Genomic DNA, 17707 nt, shown 5'->3' with positions numbered 1-17707 from the left:
TGGGCTCACCTGAGCTCCCAGGGCAGCCCGAGGGCATCATCTAAATCAACTCAACTCAATTAACCGGTATTTCTTTAAAGTCATCATTCTGACTTTTTTCCCCAAGAAGAGAGCAATGGATTTCTGAAAGCTGAGCATGGGAAGGCGGTCTGTTTGGAGCCGGGCTAGGGTGGGACGCTGCCCTCCTTACTTCTGTAAGTCCCTGAGGTCCTCGTGGCCGACCGTGTGCAGCGCCCCTTTGTGCAGCCTGTCCAGCCGAAGGGACCGCAGGGAGGGCAGGGGCGAGGTTTCACATTTTATTGTCGTCTTGTCGTCTCGTACCTCTTCTAGGGAGGTTGGCAACTGAGGGGTTGAGACCAGTGTAAAATTAGTGAACAACACACTGTGACCAAAAAAACCCCACAACACATAGGCTTTAAATTATAACCATAAACTTATGTGGAAATCCATGAGCTATGCTTTCTGCTGAGTACAACCAGCCTCGTTTTAGCCCAACGCCACGTTAAAGGACCGTCTTACTTATCAGGAGCAGGAGCACAGAGCAGAGCCCGACTCCTGGCCTATGAGCACCAGAACGAGTGCAGAGACCCGGGCAGGACACACGGGCACTCCTCCTCCTGAGCCTCCTCGCAGCCCGAGGGCCCGCCCGCCCTAGGATCCTAGGCCACCATGAGGACAGCCACTGAAGGGCACCGAGATCTGAACCACGCCCAAAACCTCGTCCTCACACAGCACGCACGGCACTCACTGTCCCTGATGAGGAGCTGAAGATGAACGTGTTTATCTCCTGATGCATTCAGAAGAAACACCAGAGAGGGCAGAAACCTCTTGGGTAAACTGTCCAGAACTTTTTGTTTTGGGAGAAAAAGAGAAATAGCTTGTACCATGATCCACTATCATTTTGAGTAGTGATGCACCTTCCTGGACTCTGTAACAAGTGGAAAAGCGAAAAGGGATCTAACTCCTCCATCCCAGACACGCCTGTCTGTCTCATACGTCTCAGCGTGCAGAACAGATGCTATAAACTGAGGTCTTTCTACGCGGTTTAAAAGCAATTTGTTCAAGCCGGCTCAAAGCAGTCCTGGCCTTCCACTGGAAGATCCTCTCCTTCAGACTGCCAGTTTTCCCGTGTCGGGGAACGTGAGGACAGGAAGGAGGCGGTGGGGAAAACGTTAACCCCGGCAGGTCTTACTGATCCATGGGGCTCCGTGGTTAAGGCAGGGCTCGAGTTCTCAAAACGTGCGTGGCAGGCGTTTGTACAAACAGCAAGACCTGAGCAGCCAACTTGGGCTTTTTTAATGCGACTGTGTAGACTATCGCTCCACTGCAGCCCCACAGTGGCTCAGTGACAACCAAGGGGCTTAGTGCAAAACGGAGTCGAACTCATTTAAGATAGAACCTTAAGCCGTAGCTGGATAGATTCCGCATGCTCTCCTGATTTCAAATTACAATCTGCAGACAACCAAAGGCTACGACGGCTAGAAACTATCAATACGAAACTGAAACAGGGAGAGATTTCAAACTGAGGTTAAAACAATCACCTATAAAAAACAAAAAAGAACAGGACAGGGAGCAGTCCACGGGACTGAGTTCACTGTCCTCAGCGGAGACAGAGCTCAGGAGGAGAGGCCCGCCCCGGCCAGTGGCTGCTCCCATTGTGCCCCCGTGCTGAGGGGCCCTGCCCAGCCCGGGGCCCGCCAGGCTGGGGCCTGCACGCTCTTTCAGAGCTGACTGGAACGAAGCTCCCCGACAGCTGGGGGGTCACGGCGGCGTAGGCCAGGGACGCTGAGGAGGAGGACAGTGCGCGGCCCACGCCGCCCGTGTCTGCACCATGCCTGCACTCCTGCCTTTCATCCTCACCACAGCCCCACAGCAAGGCCCTCGAAGGAGCCAGCCAGCCAGCCCACAGTGCCATGAGCAACAGGGTCAGGCTGTCCTGCCTGGACGTCAATCAACACGCTCCTTCCTTCCCTGAGAAAGCCTTCCCACCGAGGGAAACACGGATGCGAGTCGGCGGGACTGAGGGCGTGCTGTGCGCCGCGGGGCCGGTTATAAGCTCTCAGCTCCTTGCAGATCGTGCACAGATGGCACCGTCTGCGGCCACCCCGAGGAGCGCGCTTCTGTCGTTGTCTTCACTTAAACAGGAGGGCAAACCAAGGCGCAGAGAGGGCGAGCAGCACACCCGGGTCACAAATCATCACTGACAGCGGGGACTTGAGCCTGCGTTTCGCTGAATCGCCACGGTGCTCTGCGCAGCGGAGGGCTCCCACGGCTGCCACCCAGCTCATGTGCTCTAAGCGCTGCGGTCAGAGGACAGCTGCCCGAGCATCCGAAGGGCGGCCTACGAGCGCAGGCTCAGGCAGCTTCTGGGTGGGGGTGCAGGCTATGCACATGGGGTGAAGGTTAGGAGGAAGGCATTCTGGTCCACAGATCTGCTCCCCAGTGCGTGCACGTCCTCCAAGAACAGGGAGGCCCGATTCACGACTATCTATAAGGAGAAGAGGCCCGCTGGCCCCCGCTGTCAGGGACGAGTGAGGAGGTGAGAGAATCTGCAGAGAAGTCAGGCCGTGGGGGAAGCGACTCAGTGTCCTGGTTTTGAAATCAGACCAGTCCACACTGCAGCGTTCCCTAACTGTGTGCCCCTAGGCACAGCATGTGGCCTCTCGGAGCCTCTGTTCCACATCTGTCCATGGGGATAACAACAGTAACCTGCATCTCACAGGAAGTCCATGAGGACGAGAGAGCAGACTGGTAGAGCACTCAGCACAGGGCCTGGCATACAGTAAGAGCTCATGACAGCTAGCTATGTTTTTTTTTTTTTTTGAGGAAGATTAGCCCTGAGCTAACTACTGCCAATCTTCCTATTTTTGCTGAGGAAGACTGCCCCTGAGCTCACATCCGTGCCCATCTTGCTCTACTTTATATGTGGGACACCTCCCACAGTATGACTTTCGCAAAGGGGTGCCAGGTCCACACCCGGGATCCGAACCGGCGAACCCCGGGCTGCCGAGGAGCAGAACATGCGAACTTAAGTGCTGCGCCACCAGGCCGGCCCTTCTAGCTATGCTTATTAAAATTAGTTTTTCCCCAAACTAAAATCTGTGGCTCTGCTTCAGTAATTTCTCACTGAAAAAATACTATAGCCATTATAAATAAGCATGCAACGATGAGAAGGCAAATGAGTGGAAGAAAGGCACACCCTTACGCCTGTCCCAGCATTCTATGCAAACCACCAGTGACCTGTCTCCAACAGGACAATCGTCATTTGTGACATGCCAGGTGAGTGTCAACATGTCCATTTAAATGTCAGTGATTCACAGGGCTCATTCATGCCAAATGACAGGTGCCCGTCAATACTTCAGAGAAACAAAGGTATGTTAAATTACTAAACACTTGACCTTTCTACGATGTTTCCTTAAATCACTAGGCTGACGGACGCATGCAAAGAAATGAAGAGAAACCAGATTTACTGCATACTCTGAAGTTAAAAATTCAAGGATCAGTACAGGTAAATATATTAAAAAGAGAATGACAAGACAGATATAAGCGAGCTGAGATTCAGAGAAAACATAACTGGAAATGGAACATCTTTTTCACCATGAAATTTAAACAGTAAGTTACTCAAGATTTACTAGAGAAACACTATAAATCGTTACTCAGGGAGATAAAATTCTATTACAACATATACAATTTATTAAAATACAGCATTTTATAGAACAAAGGGCCCTAACAGTTGTCTATTCTAAGCCAAACTTCTCTAGAACTTAGTTTGCCCTAATGAAAAACATGTCTCTAAACATCAATTTAGTTGATGAGGAAGTTATTGCAAGACTTACTATAAAACTGAACAAACCTACTTTTAGTTATTAATCACCTATTGGTCATTCATATAAAATTCTTACCTAGAAATTGATTTAAAATTTCTCAAACACAAATTTTTGGATTAAAGCAGGGTACCCTGTGAAAATACGTAAGGATAAAAGCTAGCAGAATAGCAGGTGGAATCTTCACATTCTATGATTCCTATGAGATATGTGAATTTAACAAATAGTCTATTAAAGGCATTAATTGTTTATGTCCAACAAGTTGATGAAATTTACAGTCTTGAATATAAGCATCAAAACCAAAAGGTATACTGTTTGTGTCAAGTTTCCGTTAATTCTATACTTGGTGGATTATCTCTGTATATATCAAAGATTTCATTTCTGAATTACACAAACCCTACACAGTTTGAATAAAAGCACTCTGATCCAGCGATATCATGCCTGTATCCACATCTGTTGTACAGTGACACAGCAGTAAAAACGTATCACTACTGAGGGAAAAAGACACTATTTCATGAGAAACGAAGATAACGCAGAAACCCCACTAATGAGCCCCAATGGCCCCCACACACACACCATGGCCCCCACTGTGGCGGTTCCCTGAGCACCCCGTGGAGGGGGTGTCACAGCGTGGGCTGAGGCCTGGACTAACAGTGACAAAATAAACAGAAGGATGACACAGGAAATCAAAACTAAACACGGAAGCAGACACAGCGTCAGCCGGCACACACAACTACAAAAACAAGGAAAAAGAAAAACAGAACTGTTTTTACAAATTCTCTGAAAGGAAATAAGCATGAAATTGTCAAAGAGCTTAAAATATCAGCTAATGAGCTAACGATGTAAATTATAAAAATACTATGTCAAAACACCGCGAAATGGACTAGTTACCATTTCGGACGCTACTAAAGCGATTCACGGTTCATTTAATTACATGCAGGCTAACAACGCAACTAAAAACGAAAATGGGTGGTAGCAGAAGAAATGAGAACGGAAGCGCAGTTAGAAAGCAGAACGCTGTCAACATGATTTCATGCATTCACAAAACCCAGACTAAACACGTGAGAAAGCTAGGCACTATTCTTTAGAGCAGCACGCTGTCGCGGTCCCTGCACTTCCAGAGGCTGCGCACGAACGCAGCCCCGCGCTTCCCCGGGGAGGCCAAGCGGCAGCGCGCTCTCACTCACGCCACCCTGGATTCACCTGCAGAACCGGTGCCAAGCATGCCACCGAGGGCATTATTAAGAGGACCGATTTAGCTTTTTCTTCAGTTTTGTTTTTGACGGCATATTCTGTACCCTCCAGTCAGGCATCCCGAACGTAAAGACAGACAGCACTGACTCTCTCTGCACATTTTCCTATATGTTACGATGGCTGCTGTATTTACTTTTGTTACACTGTCTATCGCTGGAAAACAAAAATACCCCCCTAGCTGCCGAACCCTGCAGAGCTGACCACGCTCAGAGCTGAACAAGTGAAAACTTCTCTGGAGTTCAGGCATCACCCCAATATTAAAATTAATTTGTCACCATGCTATTGTTGAATGATTAAATATGAGTTGGTTTTAAAAATCTCAAACCTCTGAGCATAACAAGTGTACCTGATTTTCTTCCAGGTTAAAAATAAAGCATATTCGTGGTGTCCAAGACTTAAATCAGGTGTGTCGGGGGCGAGGGGAGACAGCACAAGAAAAGACAAATCCTTACCGGAGTCATGATACCTAGTCTGTCCACCTCCCGAGCTGGGCTGTGCGGAATCCTTCGCGGGGTGGACCGGCCACTGTTCGGAGGAGAGGAGCCGGCGAGCGAGGAGGCAGGGTAGAGGGGAATGGAGCTCACTGATCTAAAACGACGAAGATTGCCAAAACTCCCACTGCCAACTCGAGACTCAATCTCCTCCGCCCGCTGCTCTGTGTTTTCCTTTTCTTCCTCTATCAACCTAAAGTAAAAACAAAACAGTCATCCTTCCTTCATTAGCAGACAGATTAACGGGTTCAGATGAAAAAATCGGTGCTTGCATTACTGTAAGGAAACTCCAATGACAGTTGCTCCAACAATGAACACTTCAGCAAAAACGTTCTACTTTTTCTCTCTTTAACACACACGGCTTCGGAACAGCACAAAGTACACCTTCCACTGAGTCTTACCAACTATCTCTGATCACTCGCGTTTGATTTTATTTACGTACCCCACAAGTCTGGAGGGGCTAGTTGGCAACTCTCTTACCACACAACGAGATGTTTGAATTTTACAGCTCCGACATTCCCACTTCTCAGGGCACAGCTGCACATTTACCTATCGGTTTTTTTGACTGGAAACTGGGAACTCTGATATAATCAAAAAATCAATTTACAAAGCAATCAGGAGTTTCCCAACACTTAAGTCTCTAGACTAGACGGAAACATTGATTTTTTTTTTTAAAGGTTGAGTTCGAACAAAAGTATTTTGTTTGTATTATTTGACAGAATTCTCCACCAGCCTCATCTGAATGAATTCACGTCAACCATGCTGCATTAATTTGGAAATTCGTAATTAAAGCTCTTCTCTCCTACTGTATAGTGGATGCTTAAACAGCAGTTTTAATATTTGACTATGCAAATCATTACTCTAATATTAAATTAGTAGTAACCTTGCAGTAACCTGTCCAATTAAAGTTCTACTTATATATTCTGAAAGTACTTTCTGTTATTGATACCAAGGCAGTGGACAGAATTTACCATTTATATCAGGTCAACTTGCTACCTAAAGAAGAACCCATTTTACTTAGCAATACACTGTGAAAAATAAAAGCTGACGTTTATAATCCTTTCGTGTTTCCCACAGCGATGGGGAAAGGCAGTCTTCCGGGCTCTGCCGGGTTGAACACAGCACACGAACCGTGGTTTACGGAGGCAGACTGCAGGCCGCACACCCCTTCCTTGCAGAGCCTACAGCTCTCCCTGGGTTAGTTCTGCCCCTCCTTCCCTCCCGCAGGCTCTGCGCAGGAACCGGCACTTGGCGTCTGTGTCAGCTTGACAAGAACAAAATGTTGGCAGCAACTCTGCCCGGACCTCCTGCAGGGTCCCTGGCACACGGCTGGTCTCTGTGTGCATGCAGGACCGGACCACAGCTGCCTCAGGCCTGACAGGGCAGATCTTGGGCTCCCTGTCACCCTGCACCCCAGACCTAAGGCCTCTTAATCCCCCCTCGGACGGGCAAGTCTTTGGCTTGATGAGCAGTGCCATGTCTGCGCCCAGGATCCAAACCAACGAAACACCGGGCCGCCTGCAGCGGAGCTCAGGAACTTAACCACTAGGCCATGGGGCCAGCCCCCCAGGACGGGCAAGTCTTTGGATTGAACCCAACAGTCGGCCCTTTGTCTTGTAAATTTACTGTTATAACTGCTAAGAGGCTTTCGAAAGAAAACACCTCTGAAACACTGAGGAGGTTAGGATTCAAACCATTCTTTGACCACTGTCTTTTTTTTTTTTTAAAGATGGGCGCCTGAGCTAACAACTGTTGCCAATCGTCGCCTTCTTTCTTCTTCTTCTTCTCCCCAAAGCCCCCAGTACATAGTGCTGGATTCTAGTTGTGAGTGCCTCTGGTTGTGCTATGTGGGATGCCGCCTCAACATGGCCTGAAGAGCGGTGCTGTGTCAGCACCCAGGATCCAAATTGGTGAAATCCAGGGCCGCCAAAGCGGAGCGCGTGAACTTAACCACTCGGCCATGGGGCCTGCCCCGACCACTGTCTTGTAATGAACCGATTTTCACATTCTATTAGTTTAACAGAGGAAAACGCAAGTAGGAGTGGGAATTTGCCAATCTGAAAACCTCGGCTTTCTGTTCCAGGTGGTTGGGTGACACACCTGAAAACGTGAGGCTCTGAAAGACACACAAGAGGGCCCTCTTCAGCGCTGGAGGAGGCACAAGCGGCAGGTGGACGCTGCCCCAGCTCCCTGCCCCCCGCAGGGTTCAGAGTTGGGGGACACTCAGGCTGGAGGGGGGCAGGAAACTCTCCCTCCCGCTTCCTACTGCATGTTTCACCTTCGCTTGCCAGTGGACTGAACTCTGGCGTTTCTCCTCGTAAGTCACCCGCCACCTGGCACTGCCCGTGAAAAGAGTCCTGCTTCTTACCCACAAGGGCGCCAGGCCAGTCCACCTCCTCCTGGCTCTCCATGGTGCCCTGCCCCACACCACAGCTCCCCTCTGCACTTCGGAGCAGGGAGGCCTCCTCCGATGTGCGCTCAGCTCTCTGCACCCCGGCCGTCTCTGGAACCCGGCCTGGGATCCAGAGCGGCACAGGTGGACACTGAGCTCCCCGGCAACGCTCTCCAGCTGTGTCATCGGCTCGTGGGGGAACGGACCGAACCCCTTTCACCCTTCTGCAAGATCTTGTGTACACAAGTGTACCCACACCACAACTGTGGCGAGAACGCCCGGTCAACTGAACTTTCCAATCAAGGGCAACCTCAGAACTTAAAACTATTCAAACAGGATTGAACCAAGTTTACTATCATGGGACGCGTAGAATACGTCCACAGTATTTCTTCCAGACTGTCCTAGGTAGCATACAATTCTTTAGAGACATGCACGGTGTCTGTGGTGCTATGCACAAGCCCACGTACCTGATCTCCTTGTTGATGGCGTCCAGCTGCTCCTGAAGCATCATGGCCAGCGTCTGGGCATCGGCCTGCCCACTGGGGGACAAGAGGCCAGCTGGGCTGAAGATGGTGTCCCTGTCGTCTTCGCCGTCGGACGCGTCCACATCACTCTCGAAGGCCTGCGCCACGTTGGCCAGGACACTCGCTTGTTGGGCACGTTCCCAATCCTGTTCATTAAGAGTCTGTACCTAGAAACAAGAAAATCAAATCTCAGCAAAGATGGAAAATAACAACCAAGTTACAGCAACTTACAGTAAACCTAGCAGAAACTTAAATATTTTTTAAATAGAAGCCCAAAAGATTTTGGAAAAATAGGCCATGCTTGTAAGTTGCTGACATGTATCAAGCAGGCAGTATTTCAGGGGCAGGACAGTCGATTACTTAGACTGCCTGGTAACAGTCACATCTCACTGTGGACACAAGGCATTTCCATGACGTTATTCACAATGGTGACAAGACCGAGTGCAAACAAAAACTGAAAATTAGAAAAATACACCACGGGGGGGCCGGCCCTGTGGCATAGTGGTTAAGTTCGGTGCACTCTGCCTCGGTGGCCTGAATCCACGGGTTTGGACCTACACTGCTAGTTGGCCACGCTGTAGCAGCGAACCACATATAAAACAGAGGAAGACCGGCATAGACGTTAGCTCAGGGCTAATCTTCCTCAGCAAAAACAAAAACCAAAACCACACACACACAAAACATGGCACGATCAGCCACGCTAATGGGAAGTAAAAAGTTCACTAGATCCACGGCAGCTGTGTTCACTGCAGTTGCCACACCACTGTACTAGTGTTATCGAGTAACACACCTCACTGGAGTTCCCCAATCCTCCCTCTTCTGAGCCCGGTGTGAACGAGCACAGACAGCAGCAGGCAGGGGCAGAAGGAGACAGCAGGGCAGCCGTCGGACGCACTCTTCTCAACACCCAGGGAAGAGCGAGCTGGCAGACCACGTTCTCTAGAGAACTGAGGCTCTCGGAGAAAAGCCTCCTCTGTGCCGAGCCACTCCTCTCTCGCGTGATGGAGGGGTACCGTTTGCAATCAGAATGCGCACAGAGAAGGCATGCGCGCCGGGGCCACGTGACCCATCCTGTGCCGCTGTCTCAGCCCCTCTCTCGAAGCCTCCATCTCTTCCTCTCCCGTCCTCACTGAGCCCAGGGCCCTGCCTCCCACTTCACTGACACGACATCAGAGCAACCACAAGACTTGAGATGCCCTGCTGGCTTATCTCCCCGTCCCCCGGGCCTTTACCCATGCACTCCACCTCCCCTCCCAAGATCTGAGGTCGCGGCCAGGTACCTGGGCCCCCACCCAGGCCAGCCCCACCTCTGGGCACGAGGCGCACCCCCTCTGGCTGACTCCAGGCTCGCCTGCTGTGTTCCCTTCCTCTCTCGGGGTAATCGATTCTCTACTGGCCCACTCCCATCAGCCTGAGAAGGTTTGCTCCCTTCTCCCTCCTTCAGATAACACACCAGAACCCACGGAACCTGGATGCCACGTCTCCTTCCAGCCACCACTGCACTTCCGTCCCGATGAGTAAAAGGTCTCCAGAGCCGCCTCGACTCCGCCTCCACCTCCTCGCCTCCTGCTCACCTCCCCTCCCGCAGAGCTGCTCCAGGATCAAAGCGCCCACCTTAAGAAGTCTGCCACTGACCTCCACTGCCCTCTCGTCTGGCCCATCGGCAGGCCCAGGCCTGCTGCTCTCCCCTCTTCCCTGAGCATCTCGCTCACTCGGCTGCAGGCCCCGTGGTCCCGGGTTTCTGCCTACCTCCTTGTCACTCTTTAGTCTCCTGCCGGTCCCTTCTCAGTCTCCCCAACCTCTCAATTTTGGAGTGGCCCACGGCTCTATCCTGGAAGCTCATCTCTATCAACAGGCACCCACTTTGGACTTGATCTCATCTTACACCTTTAAACACCATCTGTATGGTCATGACCCCCACATCTTTATCTCTAGTCGAGACTTCTCTCTTGGGTTCCAGGCCAGAATATCCAACTGCCTACCTGACACGTCCACCTGGACAGCAGATAGGGCTGTCGACCTGATCAGGGCCAGGCTCCACTCGTCGCCCTTGCCCCGCAGTCTTCCTCATCGCAGGAGACAGCCTCCAGCCTCCAGCTGCTCAAGCCCGGGCCCTCGGGGGCCTCACTCGCCTCTTTGTCTCATACTCTATATTCAACCCATCAGCACATCGTGTTGGCATGACCTTCTAATATCTCCAAATGGTTCCTTCCCTTCCTTGGCTCAAATGTCACCGTCCCTGTGAGACCTCGCTGGCTACCCTACTTAAAACTATCATTCCCCTCCTACAGCTCAGGGTACCCCGGGTTTCCTTTCCCTGCTTATGACCATCGGAAACCCTGTGGTGGTTTAAATATACGTCCACACTTCTCTAACACTCCTCCCTTGGCCCACAGTGAGGGCAGGACTCGCTAACTCACTCTAACGCACCGAGTGCAGGACAAGTGAAGGTGTGCTGCCTCCAGACCAGGGCCTCAGAGGCTGGGGCTTTCTCCTGGCTCTCTCTCAGAATGAGCCCGGAGCAAAGCTGGCGGTCATCTTTCCAGGACACTCAAGCAGCCCCCAGAGAGGGCCCAGGCAGAGCCAGGCGAGTGAGCCTGGAAGTGCACTCTTCAGCCCCAGGTGAGAATCCGGACGGCTGCAACCTCAGGAGAACTGAGCCCGAACCGTCCTGCTCACAGCCCCGAGCCCACGGAACCTGTGAACTCTAACTGCTCCTTGCTTTAGGCCACTGAGCTCGCAGCAGCCTGTGACCGCAGTGAGAGGAAACTGACACACAGCCCGTACTGTACTTCTCACGCACGCTGGCTCCTCACTAGAACGTGCGCCCTGGCGGTGTGGGCATCTTCTCTGCCTGTATTCACTGCTGGAGCCCTAGTCTATAATGACGCCTGGCCCAAACCAGGTGTGCACTGAATACGGGTGCTGTAAATAAAAATACGCAGAAGTAGATAAAGATGTGCTGTTAAACAGACACAAGTAGGAAGGTATTTAAACTTCCCAATGTGAATTCTTCTCACTAAAAGATGACGGATACACGCATTCATTCACGCTTATCGCTGCTTCCAAACCGTACTAATTACATTACGTTGCACTTAAGAGTAGGTCATATTCTATCAAAACTTGTTCTTCAGAGAAAAGCATGCCTAAAACGAAACTCTTAGCCAGAAAAAGGAAAATGGGGGGAGGGGATGAGAGAAGGCGACCTATGACCATTGGAATCCCCAAAGTCTCAAAGTCACGGGACGAGCAGGAGACGCGCCCGAGGGCCGGCAGCTCACGGGCAGCGAGGACGGAGGGCCTTGCCTTGGATGGCTCATCCCGCAGGGCTGCCACGCGGCCTTTCTGGGGGCGCCGCAACACCGCGCTGCTGCTGGAGGCGTCTGCGGGACCGTCTGCCACAGGGAACCTGAAATCCGAGACACTGCCCAAGTGGGGTCGGCTGAAAGATGGAAAACAAAAGGTCATTATTAGATAAGAAAAGTGAACTAAGTTTGTTAGTCAAGCCAGAAGCTGTCAATTTGGAAAACACGTAATTTCACAGAAAAAGGACTCCAAGGAAGGCACCTCTGTTGTCGCTCCCGCCAGCGTTGAGCCTTTCAGCCCCGCCAGCGGGGACACTCCATACCTAGGAAAGCCAATGCTGCCACTGCAGACCTGGAAATGAGAGGATGGGGTCCAGCTGTCTGGGCCGTGGAAGAGGCATCCGTCACCCATGTCAGGGCCCGCAGAGGGGTGCTCAGCCCTGCCTCTGCTCGGCCTTCTCCTCGACCCACCAGGAAGCACCCCACCCCCACCTGCGGCCTTCCACGGTCACTCTCCCATTTGTGCCAGGCGCCGCAGTGTGAGGCTGGTGGACACCGACACTCCTCTCTCTGCGTGGCACTGTCTGAAGCGCTCCCACAGGCCCCTCGGAGGGAGCGGCTGCAGAAGCCCTTCTGACCACAGCTCGGGCTGGTATGAACCGGGCTGGGCAGGACGCTTTGAGGATTCCGAACCAAAAGCAGAGACTGCGTGCAATCAGACTGACAGACAATCAACACGCCCGGCTAAAACAGTCCCCTGAACCAGTGACTGGGGCCCTGAGCACCCGCGAGGGAGACGCTCAAGAGAGTCACTAGGAGAGGCCCTGGAGAGGAACTGGTGAGCAGAGGCGAGGAGGGCACAGCCCAGCCCAGTGCTCAGCCCTGACCGTGGGCACCCCAGCCACACCTCAGTCCTGGCCCGCCACCGAGGGCCTCCCTGTTCTCTGGAAAGAAGGCTGGCTGCCTTCATTTTCAGGAGGCCTTACGATCTGAGAAGACAGAGTCCATTCATCTGATTAAAGCCAGTTAGACAGGGGACCCCTCGAGCCTCCCCACCCGATCGTGGACAGGGCCAGGCTGACATGCCAACTCATCTACTTTTGGTACACACCTCTCGACATCTTTTTAAAGAAATCCCTTCTTGTAGCGTTACACGAGATTTCCTGCCTGTTCGAAGATCTCCAAGTCTGGAATTCCCCTTGGAGCACACCCAGCCCTACTTCCTCTACCCCTTACTCCTCACGACACTGTCTCTCCCTCAGGGTGACTTCCAGCCCAACTGCTCTGGGGCCGTGAGACGGTTCAACGGCAGATGAAAGCGATGCACCTGAAATCCTGCGTGTACCTCTGGATGGTTCGGGAAGCACAAATGCTTCCCGATTCTGACACCCCTTCCCAGGCTTACCTGCCTCCTGACACGCCACCACCCTGCAGCTGATCACTTGCTGAAGCCTCTCTTCTATATGGCCAATCTGTTTATGGAAGGCCACCCATCACCGTGCTTTTCCACTCCTCAATCTAGACTACCTTTTCTCATGGAGAAGATCACAAAAACAAGATGACCGATCTCACCGTGGAGTCACACCAAATGAGCTGAGCCTGCCCTGCCTGCCAGACCCCTTCTCCTCAGTCCACCCAAGGCCCTTCCACGCCTACTGTGATTGGTCTTCCCCCCGTTTCTACAGCTCCCAACCACCTCTCTTCTAGGCCACTTGACATGCAGCCTCTAGCCTTGCCTCCCTGAAACAAAGCCCTTCCCTCCGCATGCAGCCTCTCCTGCCCACTGTCTTCAGACCACTCCGCCCCAGGTGACCTTGGCCATCCCCTCCTGCCACCTCTGCACTACCAGGGCAAATAGCTCCTTTCTCTCCTTGTCTTTCACCTCTAACATCACACCTGGGACCGGCAAACATGTCAAGACGTCTCCATCGGAAAAACTGCCCCCAGCTCTGCCACCCCCTCAAGCTCCTACACCGGCTCCCTTCCCTTCAGGACTCGACTTCCACAAGAGTCACACACGCGTGTCCACTTCCTCTTCACCCACGTGCCTGTGAGAGCCTCCTCGCACACACGCCTGCAATCCCGAGCAGCGGGTCCGCCTGCAGCGCTCTAACAACACGAGCCTTCCACCAGCGAGGACCTGAAGCAGAAAGCAAGTGCCTGTTCCCTGCACTGGTCCTCCTCTGCACCTCGCTCTCTGAAGCGCACACTCTCCTCCTCGAAACTCCACCTTCCAGCGGGTTCGGCGTCAGGGGAAGCTTCTGGCTCTGCCTCTCTGTCCTCGCTGATTTCTCCTCTAGTTTCTAGGAGTGGGTTAGGCAGGGACAGCCGCAAGATACCCTAAACCTTCAGGATGTCCTAACTTGGCAAATGCCGTAACACCTGCAGAGGTTGGGAGCTTCCTCCTGAGTCGTGTTGGAGGCAGGGGCCCGTCTCCTGTGTTTCAGTCACTGCCACCAGGTAAGCCCTTCGATAACTATTGCTAAAGCGTAACTCTCACTTGATGACCATTTTCTACAAAGAAGTAAATCACCTAAATGAGAATTACCGCCTCTACCACGATGAGGAAGAAAAACTCAGGATGCCGGGCAACTTGGTAGATTCACGCCGAGCCAGGGGGCTCACTCCCGCAGCAGCCGGCCCAGTCACGCCTCGAAAGATCTGCGAGCACCACGCCGTTAACTCTCAGCCTCTTAAAAACATACAGACTCCAAGTGCCGCACCAGACACGCGAACGTCAGGGCATCCTCCCGCTCCAGCAGCGCAGGCTCTCCGCAGCCTTCTCTTTCACCTCAAGGATGCGACCGTCACTCCCAGGTGGATGAGGCTTCCTCTGGCACCCTGGGCTCTGTCCTCCGATCCCGACACCATCACGCCCACACTCTGCCGGGTGCCTCAGACTCATATGCCCGACACTAATCAATCGTCCCCGGCCCCACCTCCTCCTGCAGTTCTGAGTTGAGTCAAGGGCGTGACGGGAACCTCCAAGGTACCAGAACCTAACCTTCAGGATGATGCTGTCCTCTGCCCTCCGGCCTGCTCTGAAGCTCCAGGCTCCCTGAGCTCAGGCCAGGCAGTGTGTTCAGTTGGCTGCCCCTGTGGCCTGCATGTGTTCCTATACACACACGGCAGGGGCTGGAGCGTGTCTGTGAGTGCGTGAGCTCCCCGTACACACACAGCAGGTGCTGGAGCGTGTCTGTGAGCACGTGAGCACCCTGTACACACATGGCACGTGCCAGAGTGCGCCTGTGAGCATGTGAGCGCCCTGTACACACACGGCAGGTGCTGGAGTGCGTCTGTGAGGGTGTGAGCACCCTGTACACATACGACAGGCGCTTGAACATGTCTGAGCGCCCCGTACACACACAGCAGGTGCCAGAGCACGTCTGTGAGCACGTGAGCACCCTGCACACACATGGCAGGTGCTGGAGTGTGTCTGTGAGCGCGTGAGCACCCTGTACACACATGGCACATGCCAGAGTGCATCTGTGAGCATGTGAGTGCCCTGTACAGACACGGCAGGTGCTGGAGTGCGTCTGTGAGCGTATGAGTGCCCTGTACACACATGGCAGGTGCCGGAGTGGGTCTGTGAGCGTATGAGTGCCCTGTACACACATGGCAGGTGCCGGAGTGGGTCTGTGAGCATATGAGTGCCCTGTACACACACGGCAGGTGCTGGAGTGCGTCTGTGAGCACGTGAGCACCCTGTACACACATGGCACGTGCCAGAGTGCGCCTGTGAGCATGTGAGCGCCCTGTACACACACGGCAGGTGCTGGAGTGCGTCTGTGAGCACGTGAGCACCCTGTACACACATGGCACGTGCCAGAGTGCGCCTGTGAGCATGTGAGCGCCCTGTACACACACGGCAGGTGCTGGAGTGCGTCTGTGAGCATGTGAGCGCCCTGTACATACATGGCAGGTGCCGGAGCATGTCTGTGAGCGTGTGAGCGCCCTGTACACACACGGCAAGTGCTGGAGTGCGTCTGTGAGCATGTGAGTGCCCTGTACACACACGGCAAGTGCTGGAGTGCGTCTGTGAGCGTATGAGTGCCCTGTACACACATGGCAGGTGCTGGAGTGGGTCTGTGAGCATATGAGTGCCCTGTACAGACATGGCAGGTGCTGGAGTGCGTCTGTGAGCGTGTGAGCGCCCTGTACACAGGTGGCACGTGCCGGAGTGCGTCTGTGAGCATGTGAGCGCCCTGTACATACATGGCAGGTGCCGGAGCATGTCTGTGAGCATGTGTGCGCCCTGTACACACACGGCAGGTGCTGGAACATGTCTGTGAGCACCCCGGACACACACAGCAGGTGCTGGAGAGTGTCTGTGAGGGTGTGAGCGCCCTGTACACACACAGCAGGTGCTGGAGTGCGTCTGTGAGTGTGCGAGCACCCTGTACACACACGGCAGGTGCTGGAGAGTGTCTGTGAGCGCATGAGTGGCCTGTACACACACGGCAGGTGCCAGAGGACGTCTGTGAGCATGTGAGCGCCCTGTACACACACGGCAGATGCCAGAGCACGTCTGCGAGCGCCCCGAACACACACAGCAGGTGCTGGAGAGTGTCTGTGAACGCGTGAGTGTCGTACCCGTGGTGAAGGGACGCGCCTCTCAGCCTCGCTTGGTCCAGCTCAGCCCTCAAGGCTTCGATGTCCAGTACGAGCTGATCCTACAAAACAGCAAATGACACATACTGCAGCTGTCTCCTTCAGGATTTAAAATTATTTGCATCAAATGTTGAACATAACCATAATAGGTTAAATTAGCAGTTATAAATATCAAGTATTTTAGTTCTGAGAACGTTTTCTCCGAGAGTCCTATAGTAAACATAAACACTCAGACCACCAAATTAGCTTTATAAACCCTGATGAATAAAAAGTCATGTCTTAGTCAAAGAGAAGTTTTTAGAGGCGAAACACCGAGTCATTAACAATTATTAATTCTGTAGAGAGATGTGGGGACGGGGAGAGGCGAACAATACTCACCTTCTACTGCACATACTTCCCTGTGTTGTCTTTTTCCTTTCTGTATTGTCTTTGTCTCACATCGAGCACACATTCATTCATTCATGAATCATTTGTTCATTTGTACATCCAATCTCATTTTTGTACACGTCAAAACAGTAAGGAAAACTGACAAAAAACTTTTTAAGTCACCTATAACCTTCTAGATCTATGCTGTCCCATACAGCAGCCACTCGCCACACGTGGCCATTGAGCACCTGAATGGGGCTGGTCCAAACTGAGATGTCCTGTAACTATAAAGCACACAGCGGGTTTCAAAGACCCACTATGAAAAAGTGAATGTAAAGCACCTCATTAGCTTTTATATTAATGACATGATAAAATAACATTTGACTCTATCAGGTTAAGTAAAACTAATTTCACCTGTTTCATATTACACTTTTAAATGTGGCTACTAGAAAATTTTAGATTATACATGTGGCTCCCATTACATTTCTGTTGCACAGCACAGTTCTAGAGGACAGGTTTGTGCTAAGGTTTTAGCTTCCAAATGAACCCAGAAAGGACTCAGAACTCTGATCCCTACCCGCTGCCAGACTTAACATCCACCGCCAACACAAATGCATTCACGCACAACTCTAGGAGTGCCATAAATCTTACAGCAGGAAAGTTTGACTCCACTTCACCCAACGTCTGTAGTAGTTATAGCAACAGTGAACTCGCTCAATTCACGGATTTCTCAATGATTTAGAGATTTAAGTACCTTATCATGTTGCGTTTCTTCTAACTGCTTTTTTGCATTTTCAACTTCTCGTAATAGAGAATTCTGCAAAAGATGAAGAGTCCTTTAGTGTTGATTCTTGAAAACGTTTCACATAATAGTATGGCTACATTTCTGTCTAAGACAATAAAGTACCACGGAAAAGGGGCCACGTGAACGTACTCATGA

At 52.1% G+C, this 17707-nt stretch overlaps 1 protein-coding gene across 8 annotated transcripts in view; it reads right to left on the bottom strand.

Annotated features, from left to right (window-relative positions):
• LOC123280056 (liprin-alpha-1-like) overlaps window positions 1-17707 on the bottom strand; it is an 85022-nt gene that overhangs the window by 32599 nt on the left and 34716 nt on the right. For 7 of the 8 annotated variants that reach the window (XM_070487846.1, XM_070487845.1, XM_070487847.1 and 4 more), the window contains 6 exons: window positions 17522-17584; window positions 16384-16463; window positions 11792-11927; window positions 8429-8652; window positions 5531-5762; window positions 191-342 (listed from right to left, as the gene is read on the bottom strand). In XM_070487846.1, coding sequence (XP_070343947.1) covers window positions 191-342; window positions 5531-5762; window positions 8429-8652; window positions 11792-11927; window positions 16384-16463; window positions 17522-17584 — 887 coding nt within the window. The remainder of the gene's footprint in view (window positions 1-190; window positions 343-5530; window positions 5763-8428; window positions 8653-11791; window positions 11928-16383; window positions 16464-17521; window positions 17585-17707) is intronic. The other variant, XM_070487851.1, reaches the window with a different exon arrangement.

The sequence above is a fragment of the Equus asinus genome, chromosome 17 (assembly GCF_041296235.1).
Source record: "Equus asinus isolate D_3611 breed Donkey chromosome 17, EquAss-T2T_v2, whole genome shotgun sequence".
NCBI classification, from domain to species: domain Eukaryota; kingdom Metazoa; phylum Chordata; class Mammalia; order Perissodactyla; family Equidae; genus Equus; species Equus asinus.
This window is presented reverse-complemented; position numbering and strand designations above follow the sequence as displayed.